This window comes from Saccopteryx leptura, chromosome 5 (genome assembly GCF_036850995.1).
Source record: "Saccopteryx leptura isolate mSacLep1 chromosome 5, mSacLep1_pri_phased_curated, whole genome shotgun sequence".
Taxonomy (NCBI): Eukaryota; Metazoa; Chordata; class Mammalia; order Chiroptera; family Emballonuridae; genus Saccopteryx; species Saccopteryx leptura.
In genome coordinates this window covers 50,819,275-50,835,475 of record NC_089507.1, presented here as the reverse complement: position 1 = coordinate 50,835,475, position 16,201 = coordinate 50,819,275, and the positions used below count along the sequence as shown (strand labels likewise).

At 37.1% G+C, this 16,201-nt stretch overlaps 1 protein-coding gene across 1 annotated transcript in view; it reads left to right on the top strand.

Annotated features, from left to right (window-relative positions):
- LOC136405422 (transmembrane protease serine 11E-like) overlaps nt 1-16,201 on the top strand; it is a 46,008-nt gene that overhangs the window by 13,534 nt on the left and 16,273 nt on the right. The window contains exons 2-4 of the mRNA XM_066384817.1: nt 7,446-7,570; nt 13,471-13,592; nt 14,964-15,031. Of these exons, the coding sequence (XP_066240914.1) occupies nt 7,446-7,570; nt 13,471-13,592; nt 14,964-15,031 (315 nt within the window). The remainder of the gene's footprint in view (nt 1-7,445; nt 7,571-13,470; nt 13,593-14,963; nt 15,032-16,201) is intronic.

Below are 16,201 nucleotides of genomic sequence, written 5' to 3'. Positions count from 1 at the left end.
GGGAATGCAGATTGATACAGCCACTGTGGAAAGCAGTATGGAGTTACTACAAAAAATTAAAAATGAAACTGCCTTATGACCCATCAGATGAGTGAATTAAAAAGTTATGATACATTTATACAATGGAATACTATTTGGCCATGAAAAAGAACATCTTACCTTTTGTAACTGTGTAGATGAACCTGGAGAGTATTACGCTAAGCAAATTAAGATAGTCAGAGTAAGACAAATACCACATGAATTTCACTTATATGTGGAATCTAATGAACAAAATAAACTAACAAGCAAAACAGAAACAGACTCATAGATTTGGAGAACAGACTGACAGGTGTCAGATGGGAGGGCATGGAGGGCTAGATAAAAAAGATGAAGGAATTAAGGAAAAAAAAACCCTCACAGACAGACAACAGTGTGGTGATTATCAGTTGGAATCCAATAAATTCAATTAAAAAAGTTAATGAGGTAGGGTTTTCTGTTATTCACAATATTTGGTAAAAACGTTTTTTCTGTACAAAGTATTATAATACCATGCTTATTAAAAATTTACTACTGTAGTAACCAATACTATGTTTTAAAATCCATGATTTCAAAAATTTCTAGATATTTATAATGCAAAAATGCCATATGGATCCTTTTTGATAATAATTAGGGAAGTGTTGAAAGATAAAAAATTAGCACAGAACTTGGTATGTGAATGATTTCACACCGCTCTGCCCCACATCAAATTGCTTATAGTGAATAGTAATTGATGCCATTTGTTAGTATCGGGGAACATTCTAAGAGTATTATAAACCAAGCTTTTGTTTCTATGCTGAGAATATTTTAGCAAATATAATTCATTACATTATATGGCATTCTTTTCATGAGGAACTGAAAGAATTGTACTGCTCCTGAACAATTGCTTGGTTTTTATCTTATGAGTGCTTTGAAAAATGTACCTGACTAAAGTTTCTTTTCCCCCTTTTTTATTGAATTTATTGGGGTGACAATGGTTAAGAAAACTATACAGGTTTCAGGTGCACAGCTCTACAACATAGCTCTGACAGTGTTGTGTGTTCACCACCCCAGTTCAAGTTCCCAACCATCACCATTTATCTCCCCCTCCCCTCCTCCCAAGGTTTGCTTGTTCATTTTTTTGTTCAATTTCATTTTAAAATGGCTCCTAGAAAGCTATAAATTTTGTCACCTGACTTAAGAGAATATCTCTATGAGAATTATGAAGCATTGTTTTAATTATATGTCCATCAGAGGTTTTCAATTGTTTTGATTATTTTGCATACTAAACTTAGTTTAATACCATATTTAAAATCTCCTATAACCCACTTTAATCCAGTGTGGAACTAGGTGGAATATAAATAAAAGCATTTTCAATAAAAACAGTGAGTTTCCCACCATTTGTCTTAGTGTTGTAAAAATAAAATGGAAACAGTTGTCTAGTAATTACATTACTACCTTGTTATAATTATAACTTCTCTATGAGAGCTATTTATAGTTATTATTGTAGGGAGTACACACATAATCAGTCCAAGGACCTGGTTGATGTTATTAGACCCTTTATAGATATGTTTATGTAACAGTGGACAGGGCAGAATATGTTATTTGCAATTTTATTAAGGAGTATTTTTTGTATTGTTTTTAAAATTCAATGAAGATGTATGATTCATGCACATGTATGCAAAATTTTAGTTTTACCCTGGATATTTTTACAGTGTGATTGTAGAAAGTATAGAAAAGATCAATGGTCTCACCAATGCCTGCTAACTAAAAAAAATATCTGAAGGACTTGTGTGGATAGGACAAGGAGGCATAATTCTAGGAGCTAAAGAAATAAGCTAGAGCCAAATAAAGAATAAATAAAATTTATTAACTTATATTTTAAATCTTAAGCACTGACCTAGGGAATTAACAATGTCATAAGGTACTGTTGTTTTTTCTTTGTTGTCTCTGTCATGCTTTTTAATTTTTTTTAAGCAAGAGATTTTGTGAGAGAGAGAGAGACAGACAGACAGACAAACAGAGAGACAAGAAGGGAGTGAGATGAGAAGCATCAATTCTTCATTGTGGCACCTTAGTTGTTCATCGATTGCATTCTCATATGTGCCTTGACCAGGGGGCTCAAGCCAGTGACCTTGGGCTCAAGTCAGCAACCATAGGGTCATGTCTAAGATTTCATGCTCAAGCCGGTGACCCTGCACTCAAGCTAGTGAGCCACGTGCAAGTTGGCAAATTCGTGGTTTTTAACCTGGGTCCTCTGTGTCCCAGACTGATGATCTAACCACTGTGCCACAGCCTGATCAGGCAATTTGTCATGCTTTTGTTTAGCTATTGTAACATACAGACATTCAGTGACCCCAAATAATATGTGTCTTCAAAATGAATATCCCTTTATTTGCATTTATCACTTTCTGTGCTATGATAGTACTTTACTGCAGGTAGACAGGTGATCTAGATAAATTAACCAAAGCATGATTATTATATAAAGTGTTATATGAAAATCAGGCTTTACTTAAACAGTAATTATTCTTTACAACGTCTGGCCTGTCTTTCTTGTGTGTCACATTCCAAGTTCTTTTTAAGGCTATGGCAGACCAGAAGTGCTTTAACAGAGATTGAAACCCATATTGTGGTACTGACAAATGGTCAGTGCAATTTGGTTTAGTCAACTTCAATTCCTTCTGGGAACATTTCTTAAGCATGTGCTCATAGAATACAGAAGAACTAAGAAAGGCTCAGACCCTATCCTCAAGGACCTCAAAATGCATACTTTAACATAATATTCAGGATGAATAGACTTAACTAAAGAGAAGGGGACTTTTTAAACTTGCCCTTAAATACACATAGGCTTTTATGATTCAAGAAAAATAGACACCATGAGGGAACGTTATTCAGAAATCCAGAGGTAAATACAAAACAATTATTAAAGACTTAAGTGGCAAGTATTATATTTTACTTTTTAGACAATATGCATGTATGACTTTGATGGAAATAAAATTAACTTTAAAAATGTCCTTTCAAGTCACACACACACACAGGTACGCACACGAAAAGCCTGCAGCATGTCCCAGCATTAGTGCACTGATCAAGACGGGCCATCCTGGGGAAGACTGAGCTAAGGGGAGGGGTCGGGTGTGAACAGGCCACCTTGGTAACTTGTTTTACATCAAGTATATGTCCAAAAAAACCAAAAGACTGTAAGTTTCTCCACATAGGAGACAGCAGGAGCAAAACAAAGAACTTGAAAGCTCAGGGGAGAGAGGGAGAATGCCCAGCGAACTGAGGCCAACTTGGGTTTCAGTAGTCTCAGCTATTGACTGTATCACTTCTAGAAAGACTCTGTACTGTAATGAAGAATGATTTAGAGACAGGGTAGACAAGAGAGAAACCTGTTGTCAAGTTATATAGGACAAGTTTTAGTGAGAATTGCTAAAACAAGATCAGTCACAATGGGATTAAGTGATAGATCACATTAGATTTGCTATGAAAGTGAGACCAGAACATGAAAAGGCCATTACAGCTTCCCAACACAATTAGCATCAACTTGTCAGCTCTTGTTTAAGTCAACCATCAGTAAATTATGGCCCAATGGCCAAATTTGGCTTACTACCTGTTTTTGTACAGTGCTTGAACTAAGAATGACTTTTATATATTTAAATGGTTGAAAACAAGTCAAAAGAAGAAAACTATTGAAAGGCAAGTGAAAACTTCATGAAATTCAAATTTCAGTGTATAAAAGTAAGGTTTTATGGGAACACTAACATCCTCATTTATTTATTGTCTATGTCTGATTTTGTGCTGCAAATTCCCAGACTAGAGTAGCTGCAACAGAGGTTGTATGGTCCAGAAAGCCTTAGTTACTATTTGGACCCTCACAGAAAAGTTTTCTGACCTCTGGGTTAAGCAGTGATAATAATGCTTTGGCACCACCAGCTTTATAGATATTGGGTGCACGTTCATTCAAAGCAGCTCAGCTTGACTGAAGCTGGTGAAACACACAAACTAAGAATGTCAGCGCTGCTTACCAGCACGGAGAATGAGCAAAAAGTTTGAGATCCCCTATCAATCAGTCCTTGGAGGTGGTGTTGTAGGAGCTTTTCTCTAAAGCACTGAATCTACTTTTTCCCCAGTGCTTACCGTGAAATTTATTTGTGTTGGTACATTTCTTCTCTTAGCTTTTTTGTTGTTGCTTATTTATTTATTTATTTTTAGTGCTTCATAAAAATGTGACAATGATAATGCACATCTGAACATATTACTTGTCTTTTGGCAATTTTGGGTTTATAAAAATGTACTCATATTTTAACTGGTTTATTCACTTGCTATATTCACTGTATAATTACATATTGCTCCAAATGGAAAAGAAAAAAAAATAGAAGGAAAGAAATTTGATGCCACTGATGCTGTTAGAATTCAACCAGTCTGTCTGGAGATAATTTTATGGGAAGAGGTTGAGATAAGTTTCAACACACTGCAATGATTAAACAAGGGCTTATGTGCAGAAAGGGGTTAATTAAATGTTCCTGTTGATATAAAAATGGTTTTATTCCTTCGTTTCACTAATTTTCTTTATCACACTTGTACCACATCTAATTTGGAGCTATTTAGTATTGAATCACTTTCTGAGACAGCAACAGAAAAAGTAATTAAGAAACAGGGTGAATCAGTTTGAAAAGAAATGCTAGACAGACTGGGAAGGGAAGAGGTAGTGTTTCAAATGACAAACATCTCAGTAATATATTCATTGCTATTATTATTGATAATTAAAGTAATGATGATAATAATAGTCCTTGCTATTTTTACAATGATTTTCTACTTGGGAGCTCAAAGAAATAAAATACTTTATAATTTTTTAAAATTCTACATGGTTCATCAGATTAGAAGGGACCTGGGAGTATTATCCCTGTTTTCCATATGGAAAAAATAAGAAAGAACTGAATCTGCTGGTACAATATCGTACAATAAATAAGTTGGCAGAAGGACTCAGCAACATACTTTCTTAATTGTTTATTCGAAGTGTTTCTGGTTGTTTCTCTTTTCTTTGTCCCATGCTATCCCTCTTATCTCATTCAAAGCCACCAAAGACAATTATTGAAATAGCTGTAAAAGGTGGGGATCAGGAAAGGAGGACACACTGGTACTTTGGGCATGACAGTGACAGAGATGGCAAGAAAAGGCATATAACCATCCTTGGTTTATTTTGTTTGTTTATTTGAAATTTAAGCTCTCTTTCCCTCCCTCTCTTTCTTTTGTTTAATTCAAATGCCATGATATCTCTTGTTAGAAAATACCCATTATAACACAAAGAAATACATTAAAATTAAAGTTCCTCTTTAATTCCACTTCTTATTATTTATAATTTTGTCTTTCTATGTACAAAGTGGGGAAAAAGTAGTTTTACAGTTGTTTGTATGGAAAATAATACAATAATAAATAAATTATAAGAATAAACTGTTTCACATATGCAAATCTGTAAATCTACTTTTATCTCACTCTATATTTTGCTATGCACATACATATACAGTTTTATTATTTACAGAAACTTAGACACAGAATTTATATTCTGCAACATTTTTTCACTAAAATATAACATTGAGCATTTGCACATCAATATATGTAGCTCTACCTCATCAGTTTAATGGCTGCATTACTTTACTTTTCTGTCTTGATTGGAAGTTATAGAATAGAAATTCTGTCTTATATTTCACAATTCTAACATAGTGATCATATACTTTTGATAAGCATATTATGTTTCCTGTAATTATAACTTCATATCCTTTATCTGACATGCTTTAATATTAGTTGGGAAGCCCTTCCCTCCCCATGCCTACCCCCGACCTCAGTATTGCTTACGTCTGCTATATGCATCTCCTTTCTTCTGCAACAGGAGAATAGCAAGCATTCAGAGTTGAAGGAACAGGGGTCAGTTTTTAGGATTCTTAGGCACATTTGCACATAAAAAATAACCTCCGGCGGAGAAGTCTTTTTATTTTGCAGTAATTGCCATTCTAGGAACAGGTGTTCGGAGTCCCACTCAGGGGAAAACTAGTGATGGAAAAGATTGGGGAGACGAAGATGTAGTTTCCTTGACTACAGTCTCATGGGAAAGTCACAAGAACAAAGGAAGAGACCAAATAGATTCCCCAGAGCCTTCCACCACATCCAGTGCCTTCAGCAGAGGCAGTCATGTAGCAATGATGACATTATTGACTTCTACAACAACGTTCTTACAGAATAGAACATGGAGGCAGACATAGGATGTAATAATGGTGTGGCAGGGATCAAAAGGATAATATCATTTCTTGAGCATATATCACTAGGAAACAGTTCTTCTGATTTCTGCAAGCAAAAAATATTTATTGCAAAATGCTTTGGAGTATGCAAGAACTTTTCACATTCATGATCTCATTTTAGGTCCCATAGTCAACCATGTGCTTTAGAAAGAATGGGTATCCTGTCTCTTATTGACAGATGGAAAAACTTAGCTCAGAGTCTAAATAATTTGTCTAAGCTGGTAAGGAAAGTGCTGGACTTCGAATTTTCTTTATGCTGATTCAACCTCCAGTGTCCCTCCAAATTAACATCACACCCTACCCCTAATCCTTGCATATCAGACAGTGCTGTGGAGGAAGAAATAAATAGCTTTGATTTTGCTAGCATTATGAATACTTCAAGAAATTTAAAAAAGCATCATATTTAAAATCTTTTGCCAAAATACATCGTTTCGCTTGCTCTAGTTTTTAAGTTTGCTTAGCACATATTATAACACAAGGAAACAGCAACTTTACCCATCAAACGCAAAGAAGGTTGACAAACATTTTTCAGTAACGTCTTAGGTGGCAGAACAAATGGGAGAGATTGAGGGAGTCTCAGGAAGGGGGTATTCCCTGCAGCATGACTAAAGTTTAGAGATAAATATTAGCTCACACATTCAGCTTTTTTAGAACAAGCTCCTTGTCATCTCGTATGTCTAACCTCAAAACTTGTTTGGAAATACATCAGAAAGATAAAAAAAAAAAGATTGAACTAGAAATCCTATCGGAAACCTGGTGTGGTTCAAGCTGTAACACATTTCATAGGCTGTATCAGATTCTAGAGTGGTAGTAACAGGTTTTAAACATTTCCATAGCTCCTACAGTGCCTCAGTGTCTTGCACATAGAAAGCTCAATAAACCATGGCTAATTCCTTTAATCTTATGTATAACAATCCTATGAGATAGGTACTATAATTATCATCTTCGTTTTGACACGAAGAAGTCAAATTACTTGCCAAAAATCAGGAAACCAGAGCTAGACTGGCTTCAGCCACTGGGGACCAGGGTGTGTTCTAAACAAAATAGTACTCTACCATCTACTTGAGTGTCCTGAATTCTACAGAAATATCTGTTTTACCTAAGGAGAGGGCAGGGTGAGCTCTGTGATGTAATTCACCTATTTGCCTTCCTTCTCAGGGCTTCTGTGGTGAGGGCCACGAAGAGAGCTTGTGTGAAGCCATGGGTCATTGGCCTCATCACCTTCATGTCTCTGATTGTTCTAGCTGTGTGCATCGGGCTCATTGTTCACTACGTGAGATACAGTAAGTATGAGCTGCCCTGGCATCATGTGATTTACCTTAAATACTTCCACCTGTACATTCCTGTTTTGGTTAGCCTCAGGCTTATTCATTCATTACTACAATTTATTTGCATAACTGGTACAAAGAACTCTACGTGCCTTGCTTCATGTGTAATCCTCACAAGCCAAGGAGCTTCTTTCTTCTGTCTTTGATAAAGCAATGCTCCTGCTGGGAATAGCATGCTAGTTTTTACATTCATTAATAAACAATAATCAAGTGTTAAAGAGGGGATGACCATAGGAGAGCTAGAGTTCTGTGTCTTGAGTTGTTTGAGGTCATAGGGCAATCACCTTGACTTAAAATGATTCTAACTCATTGAAATCCTGATAGCCCAATAAATTAATTACACAATCAGGGAGCACAGAGAATCAATAGGTTCTATAGTGTGCTAGGAAGTTGGAAAAATGCTCATAATGATATATTATTGAATAAGTACCTATGTCTAAAATCTCATCATGGGATATATTATCTGTGATTAAAGAGGTTGGGACATGCTAAGAGATTAATTGTAAAGAGGTTCACTCTGTGGTAACTGGGAATCTCACTACTAGATGAAACATGAACACTGCTATGTCATTAGAAAGGTCCCCAAGCTACTACAGAACTGTTTTTTTTTTGAGGGTTTGACAACCCTTCTGAAGTTTCCTTCTATTTTGCCTCAGGTTTTAATTAGTTGACTCCACTATGACTTACAGGTTCAGTATCTCCCTTACTGACTCAGGGGTCCCCAAACTATGGCTTACGGGCTGCATGCGGCCCCCTGAGGCCATTTATCTGGCCTCCGCAGCACTTCTAGTAGGGGTACCTCTTTCATTGGTGGTCAGTGAGAGGAGCACATCCTGTAGTACTATATGTGGTGGCACCGCAAAACGCGGCGTCGCTCACGTACAGTACTACTTCTGGTGACGCAGGACGCACGTGTCACAGCTCCGGAAGCATGTCATATCACTTGTTATGGCTAGCAGTGACAAATATGGAACCAGACATTGACCATCTCATTAGCCAAAAGCAGGCCCATAGTTCCCATTGAAATACTGGTCAGTTTGTTGATTTAAATTTACTTGTTCTTTTTTATTTTTTTTAATTTTTTTTATTTTTCTGAAGCTGGAAACGGGGAGAGACAGTCAGACAGACTCCCGCATGCACCCGACTGGGATCCACCCGGCACGCCCACCAGGGGGCGACGCTCTGCCCCTCCAGGGCGTCGCTCTGTTGCAACCAGAGCCACTCTAGCGCCTGGGGCAGAGGCCAAGGAGCCATCCCCAGCGCCTGGGCCATCTTTGTTCCATTGGAGCCTCGGCTGCGGGAGGGGAAGAGAGAGACAGAGAGGAAGGAGTGGGGGAGGGGTGGAGAAGCAGATGGGCGCTTCTCCTGTGTGCCCTGGCCGAGAATCGAACCCGGGACTTCTACACGCCAGGCCGACGCTCTACCACTGAGCCAACCGGCCAGGGCTTTACTTGTTCTTTATTTTAAATATTGTATTCTCGTTTTGTTTTGTTTTTTTACTTTAAGATATGTGCAGTGTGCATAGGGATTTGGTCATAGGTTTTTTATAGTCCGGCCCTCCAACAGTCTGAGGGACATTGAACTGGCCTCCTGTGTAAAAAGTTTGGAGACCCCTGGACTAGATAATGCTTTGATGTTCAAGACTCTGTCACAAAGGAAACTAATCACTTGATTCTAATTTAATTGGGAATTTGCAGAAGCTGTATTCCTGTAAAGAGAAATGGTGATCTGTAAATTGGTGATCTTCTGCTAGCAGACACAGTCCAGTCTTAATTTTTCAAGCAAGGTGGATCATTTATGAGCAGTTTAAAGGAAATATATTTTATGTAAAGACTTTTTTTTTGGCAGAATTTGCCAACATTCAGGGTTTGAATTTGGAGTATCTGCAGTTTGATAACATTTCTGGAGCATGTTTTTAATTAAAAAATAATACCTAAAATTACTTTATAATTCTGGCCCAACCTGTGGTGACACAGTGGACAAAGCATTGACCTGAAATGCTGAGCTCACCGGTTCGAAACCCTGAACTTGTCTTGTCAAGGCACATATGGGAGTTGAGGTTTCCTACTCCACTCCCACTTCTCTCTCTCTCTCTCTTTCCCCCTCCCATCTCTAGAATGAATAAATAAAATCTTTTTAAAATTATAATCCTATAATTCTGTTATGAATATATTGAGTCCTATGATACTGTAAACTTCACTCTTCTTCTCCATGAATGCCTAGGACTATGTTTTATTCACATTTGTATTTCCAGAATTTGAGAGTATCCTGGCACAGATTAGAAACTTAATTAATGTTGAATGATAAGCACCAAGTGAGTCATATCTCTGTTATTTTCTAGGGGCATACTTTGGCTTGTTTGACTTCATAAGGAATTCTAGTAATGCTAGGGGGTCTCAATATCTGAGCAAAAAAAATAATGTTTCTTCTCTTTTACCTCTTCCCAAGCCAAGTGTTTACAAGGCTTAAAATCTTATTCATATTTATACAATGAAAACCTGGGAAGACTTTTTCAGGAACTTGTTCCTGGATCCTATTGTTTGGATGAGCCGCTGAGTAATATGAAACACAGTTTCTACTGCCCACACAGACACCTGAGTAAACAATTGTTGTGATACATGTTACTGTCATAATGGTGACCTGCCCTCTGTTTGGGGATGTAAACTAAAAACAGTGGATATAGCACGTGTGCATTTAAGAGATGGTATACCTAGATAACCAAACTAAACCAAACAAATCTACTACAGAGACAGGAAGACAAACATGGAAGTGATCAGAACTGAAGAAACATTGTTTTGGCATAAAGCCCAGAACAGTGTTGAATTGTGTGTGCAGTTTGTGTTTGGGGGCCTTTGAAGGTATATCTCTGTTCCCTCCGTGACTTGAATGACAGTAGGTGGATCTATTATAAGTCACATTATTGTAGGTTATAGAACCACAAACCTGTTAGAAAACTTACGTTCATCCTTATTTTTTCTTAGAAATTAACAATTTTCTATTGTTAATATTCCCAATGATATTCTTCAATAACTATACAAGCCATATAGTTCTGACCACTGGGAATAATTTTGACCCTTAGTGATCTGCTTGAATCATTTGAGCAAAGTAAAATATTGACTATAGATAAGTTGTTCATTTGACTGAAGTATGTGAAATTGCCTATATTTGACCATTTTGCACCTACAGTGTGTCCATAAAGTCATGGTGCACTTTTGACCAGTCACAGGAAAGCAACAAAAGACGATAGAAATGTGAAATCTGCACCAAATAAAAGGAAAACCCTCCCAGTTTCTGTAGGATGATGTGGCAGCATGTGCGCATGCGCAGATGATGACGTAACACCATGTATACAGCGGAACAGCCCACAGCCATGGCAGTCGAGATGTGGATGGTACAGAGGAAAGTTCAGTGTGTTCTGTGGCTCGCTAAATTCGAATCCGTGACCAAAGTGCAATGTGAATATCGGCAATGTTTATAACGAAGTGCCACCACATAGGAATAACATTACTCGGTGCGATAAGCAGTTGAAGGAAACCGGCAGTTTGGTGGAGAAACCCCATTCTGGTAGGCCATCAGTCAGTGATGAGTCTGTAGAGCAGGGGTCCCCAAACTTTTTACACAGGGGGCCAGTTCAATGTCCCTCAGACCGTTGGAGGGCCGGACCATAAAAAAAACTATGAACAAATCCCTATGCACACTGCATATATCTTATTTTAAAGTAAAAAAACAAAATGGGAACAAATACAATATTTAAAATAAAGAACAAGTAAATTTAAATCAACAAACTAACCAGTATTTCAATAGGAGCTATGGGCCTGCTTTGGCTAATGAGATGGTCAATGTGCTCCTCTCACTGACCACCAATGAAAGAGGTGCCCCTTCCTGAAGTGTGGCAGGGGGTCGGATAAATGGCCTCAGGGGGCCGCATGTAGCCCGTGGGCTGTAGTTTGGGGACCCCTGCTGTAGAGGCTATATGGAATAGCTACCTAAGGAGCCCTAAAAAATCTGTGCATGAGCCTACATCGAACTGCACTGAATAAGTATGAAACTGGGAGAGTTTTCCTTTTATTTGGTGCAGATTTCACATTTCTATCATCTTTTGTTGCTTTCCTGTGACCGGTCAAAAGTACACCATGACTTTACGGACACACTGTATATGAGTAGCTATTTCAAATGATTCAATCTGATGATTAAAAACAAAACCCAAACAGATCTAAAGATATATTAGAGTCTGCTCTCTTCCTCTTTAGAACCTTACTATTCTACATGTAGTGCTTAGATTCCTGCAAGTGTCAGTATCGTGCTAAGAGGATGAGCTTCTTAGAAATGCAGTCCTGAGCCCAGTTGTAGACCTAATGTAAACTATTGGTCAATATTTCAACAAATTAAGAACCTTACTTAAAATTGTGTATATTGCCAGGGACCTGCCTGCATTTCAGCTTACACCGGCCACTCAGGGAAAGAAGGGAAGGAAGGACGGAGGAGGGTAAACCTTCTCACTTTCTCACTCAGGTGGCTAATGCTCAGTAGACCCTGATCTTTCAGTGTCCCCAGCCTGCCATCTAGCTCCTTGATGTGGCACTTCAGACCTTGTCAAACCCTGACTGGTGGCTTCTCTCTATGGATAGCCAGGATGTTCTTTTGAAATTTATCAGCAGCTTTTATGCATAACTTGTATGTTACAAGAGATTAGATTTCTCTTATAGCTTCGGTGAGTGGGTTCGGTGTTTTTCCTACCCCAAGAAGCAGTAGGTAAGGAAAACTTGTGCTTTGGGAGTTGGACCTTGGCTTGAAGCCCAGTTTTGTCTTTTCTGGCTATGCTGTGTTGGGGTTAGGCAATTTATTTACATTTCTGAGGCTGTATCTCTTATCTGATAAATGAGGGTTATTATAAACTAAATGTGATTATGTCTGGGACACAGGTGTCCAATGTTAAGTTTTCTTTTCCTCTGGGGTTTAAGTGAAAAGGGGAAGAATGAGAAGGAACAGAGAAGAGATTGAGTGAGGCCTGCTCCATTTTTCTTTAACAACCATGCACAACAGCCTTGATCACCATTGTATTCCTAATACTCAGCACAGAGTCTCTCACAGAAAAGGTAGTCGGCATTAATATTTGTTTAATGAATATTCTGAGGTCTGTGTACTTGCTTCATATATAGAAGGATAGATGAACAGCTCTGCTGTATTAATTCTTTAGCAGGCCCCAAACATGAGCTGCTTAAACTAGATGCAGGAGTGGAAGCAATGGCTAAGGAAGCAGACGAACCAATCCCTGTTGCTATCGGGGGAGTGACAAGGGAGCTAGGTAAAACTAAGTAGTGTCCCTGGAAGATTATGCCAGCTGGCCACTCTAGCTTCTTCAACTTCTAGATACTGAACTAGCATTTTAAGCGCTATCCTCATCTTATTCTTTCGTTAAAATAAATATTCTTCCACTAGAGTCCTTTTGACCAGAATTGATGTGCAGTTTACTGAGTTGGAAGAAACCTCTTTTTGGAATATAAAATGCATTTACTCTTGGGAAGCTTCTGAATCCATCCCTGAGTGTATGAGCAGATGGCATGACTTGTTGCCTCCTGTGGCTTATTAAGGCATGGATAACACATGACTAATTAGACCACAGGAACACCAAATAATTCTTATGGCTTTTACACTTTAAATCTCATGATGATGAGTGCTGTTGTCTTTTCTTCTGAGATAATCATGAAGCTCAGGGCAGGATGATGGAGATGATGACATGGATAGAGATGTTCTTTCTATTTTTAGTCTTTCCAGAAATCACCACACAGGAAAATGATGATGCTTTACACACATCTAATAAAAAGTATGATGGGTTTTTATCTCTTTCCTGGTAGATCAAAGGAGGACCTACAATTACTATAGTACATTGTCATTTACAAGTGATAAACTCTATGATGATTTTGGAAGAGAGGCTTCTAAAAATTTCACAGAAATGAGCCAGAGAATTGAATCAATGGTAAGCACTTCTTTTTCTCTCTATTTTTAGGGCCATCACTTTCTTACCATAGTTTTTAGTACCTTAGCTTCTAAAACATCTATTCAACTGATCTTGCATATCTTTGTAAAATGAGAAGAGTTCCCTACCTAAGAGATATAAAAGAAAAATAACAATGCATGACTTTGTAGAGTATGACATACAGAGCTGAACCAAGTGACTTTAGCTGTTCCTTTATGTTTCACCTACTCACCTTTCCTTAGCTGGGGGTACACTCTACTCAGCAGAATCCAGAAATTCTGGGAACATGAGAGTTGATGAATACTAGACTCCTTGAAGAAAAGACCACAAGACAAACTATTCAGACAGGTGCTTGAATTGTATTTTAGTATTTAACAATATCTAATCTTGGACCAGTTTTTGGTACATAAGTCTATGGGCAATCCATGAATACCCATTCTTATCCTTAAGGCATCAATATTATCCTGATGGATGAATCAAATATTTTAAAAAGTAGAAAAATAAGCAGTATTGACCAAAAGAGCAAGGGCCTGGGTTATGACTTATCATTGTCAAATTATTTAGAGACTAATTTAGGCTTTCCCAGGTATTTTGTGAAGTAATTAGTGGTAGGACATGATGCAAAGCACCCTAAACTAGGAGCTGATACACCCACTTGCGGTATCGTGTACTAGCTAGTGATGTGTTATTAGGTACATCACTTATCAGTCTGAACAAATGTCTTTTTGTGAAGACTAGAGAATTAAATGAGATAATTTCCAAATTGTCTTACAATTCCAACACCTTAAGTAAACACAGAATGTTGGTGACCTGCCTGGGAACTGCCTGGTAGACTAGAAGCCTAAGGATTTGGACATCTTGTTGAGGAAGAGGTCAGATTGTGATTGTATTTGTATTTGTAAGCACTAAATCAGGGTAGTACCATTTGTAAGCACCAAATAAGCTCTTCTTTAAGGCCATATATATATAACATTTTCACCAGGTTTGGAAACCATGTGACATTTATGCACTCATTTCTGTAATCCAACAACTAGTTGGGAGAATTATTTCATTTCCCCTATCTTTGATTGTGTCTCAGAATGTGAACATTTATTATTATATTTCAAAAAACAGTCTGTTTATTCTCTTTTATCTCTTTCTGAGTGTAGAGAGCTGGTTCCCCAGCTCCTATAATTCCCAAGGCAGAGTTCAGTGGAAATCCTTGAGTAGAACACCAAAAAAAAAAAAAAAAAATCCTCAAGTTTAACAAGTACATAGTAAAATGTTAGTCAATGTGTTTTATTTTTAATTAAAAAAATCTAAGCTTCAAATTACCTTTACAGAATTTCAGAAAATTGTTTTTGCTGACATAATTTGAATATTTTGGAACAGGTGAAAAAGGCATTTCATAAATCTCCATTAAAGGGAGAAATTGTCAAGGCTCACATTATCAGATTCAGGTATGTGGATCTAAAATTACTACTTCTGAATATAATTTAACGCTAAAATTATAAATGTGACCAGTTATAAATACTGTTGGAAGTGTTATAATATGATATAATTAAATTTAACAAATATTCATTTTGTGCCCAGTCTGTGAAAATCATAGGTTATAATTAATGTGCCTTGCTCAGTCTATAAATGTAAATGAAAACATTTGCAAGATGATTGAGAGTGACAGAAGTGTTGTTGATGGCTATGGTATAGAATTGTTTTTTGGAGGATAGTTGAGCACAAAGAGGAAAGGGACCTAAACCATATCCTGTGGTTTAATAGTATATAGTGTAGTAGATGAGGTTTGTCTTTACCTCTTGGTTCTCCTTATCAATTTTCTTTATTTTCTTTTATTTCACCTTTTCTGCTCCAAATATTTAAGATCTCAGATCTCTTTATCAATCATGAATAAAAGAAGTTCAGAGCATAACATTTTAAGCAAAACATTAAATAATATATTGTATTAAAGAAAATTACTTGTATTTTTCCAAAATAAGATAAGAACTATTTTCAATATTATTTCAATGACAAAAACTCCAGAAAAAAGAGATTGAAAAAGAAAACTTGAAGGATAATATTTAAGGCGATGTAATAAAATTGGAACCTAGAAAAGCAGGGAAAGAGCAGAAAAAAGAAAAATTCATGACACATGCTCAAGAGCTCAAGAAGAGAGTGGTCAGTCTTGACAAATACTCCTGAGAGACCAAGTAATATGACTGGAAAGAATCAACTGGATACGAAGAAGTCATTCATGTAGGGAAAAGACTTAGTGGGATGGGAGGGGAGGAAGCAGAGCACAAAGAAGTAAATATGGGGCAGAATGTAATTTGTCTTTTCAAGAAGGTATGTTGTGATAAGGAGGGGAAAGATAAATTGAATAGCTGGACTAATTAAATAGAGAGGGCTCTATTTATGTTTGTTTCTGTCACCCAGGTAGTATAAGAATAGTTTAAGAGAAAGACGAAGAAATAATTGATTTACAGGATTGCTGAAATGTGATGAGATATGTAATAATAATCTCTCTAAAGCCTTATGTGTTCCTTCAGATTACAAAAGCAATACAAAAGTATATAAAATTCAATAACACAGTATTACATAAAATTGAAAGTAAAGCTTCCTCTCCAATAATTCTCCCA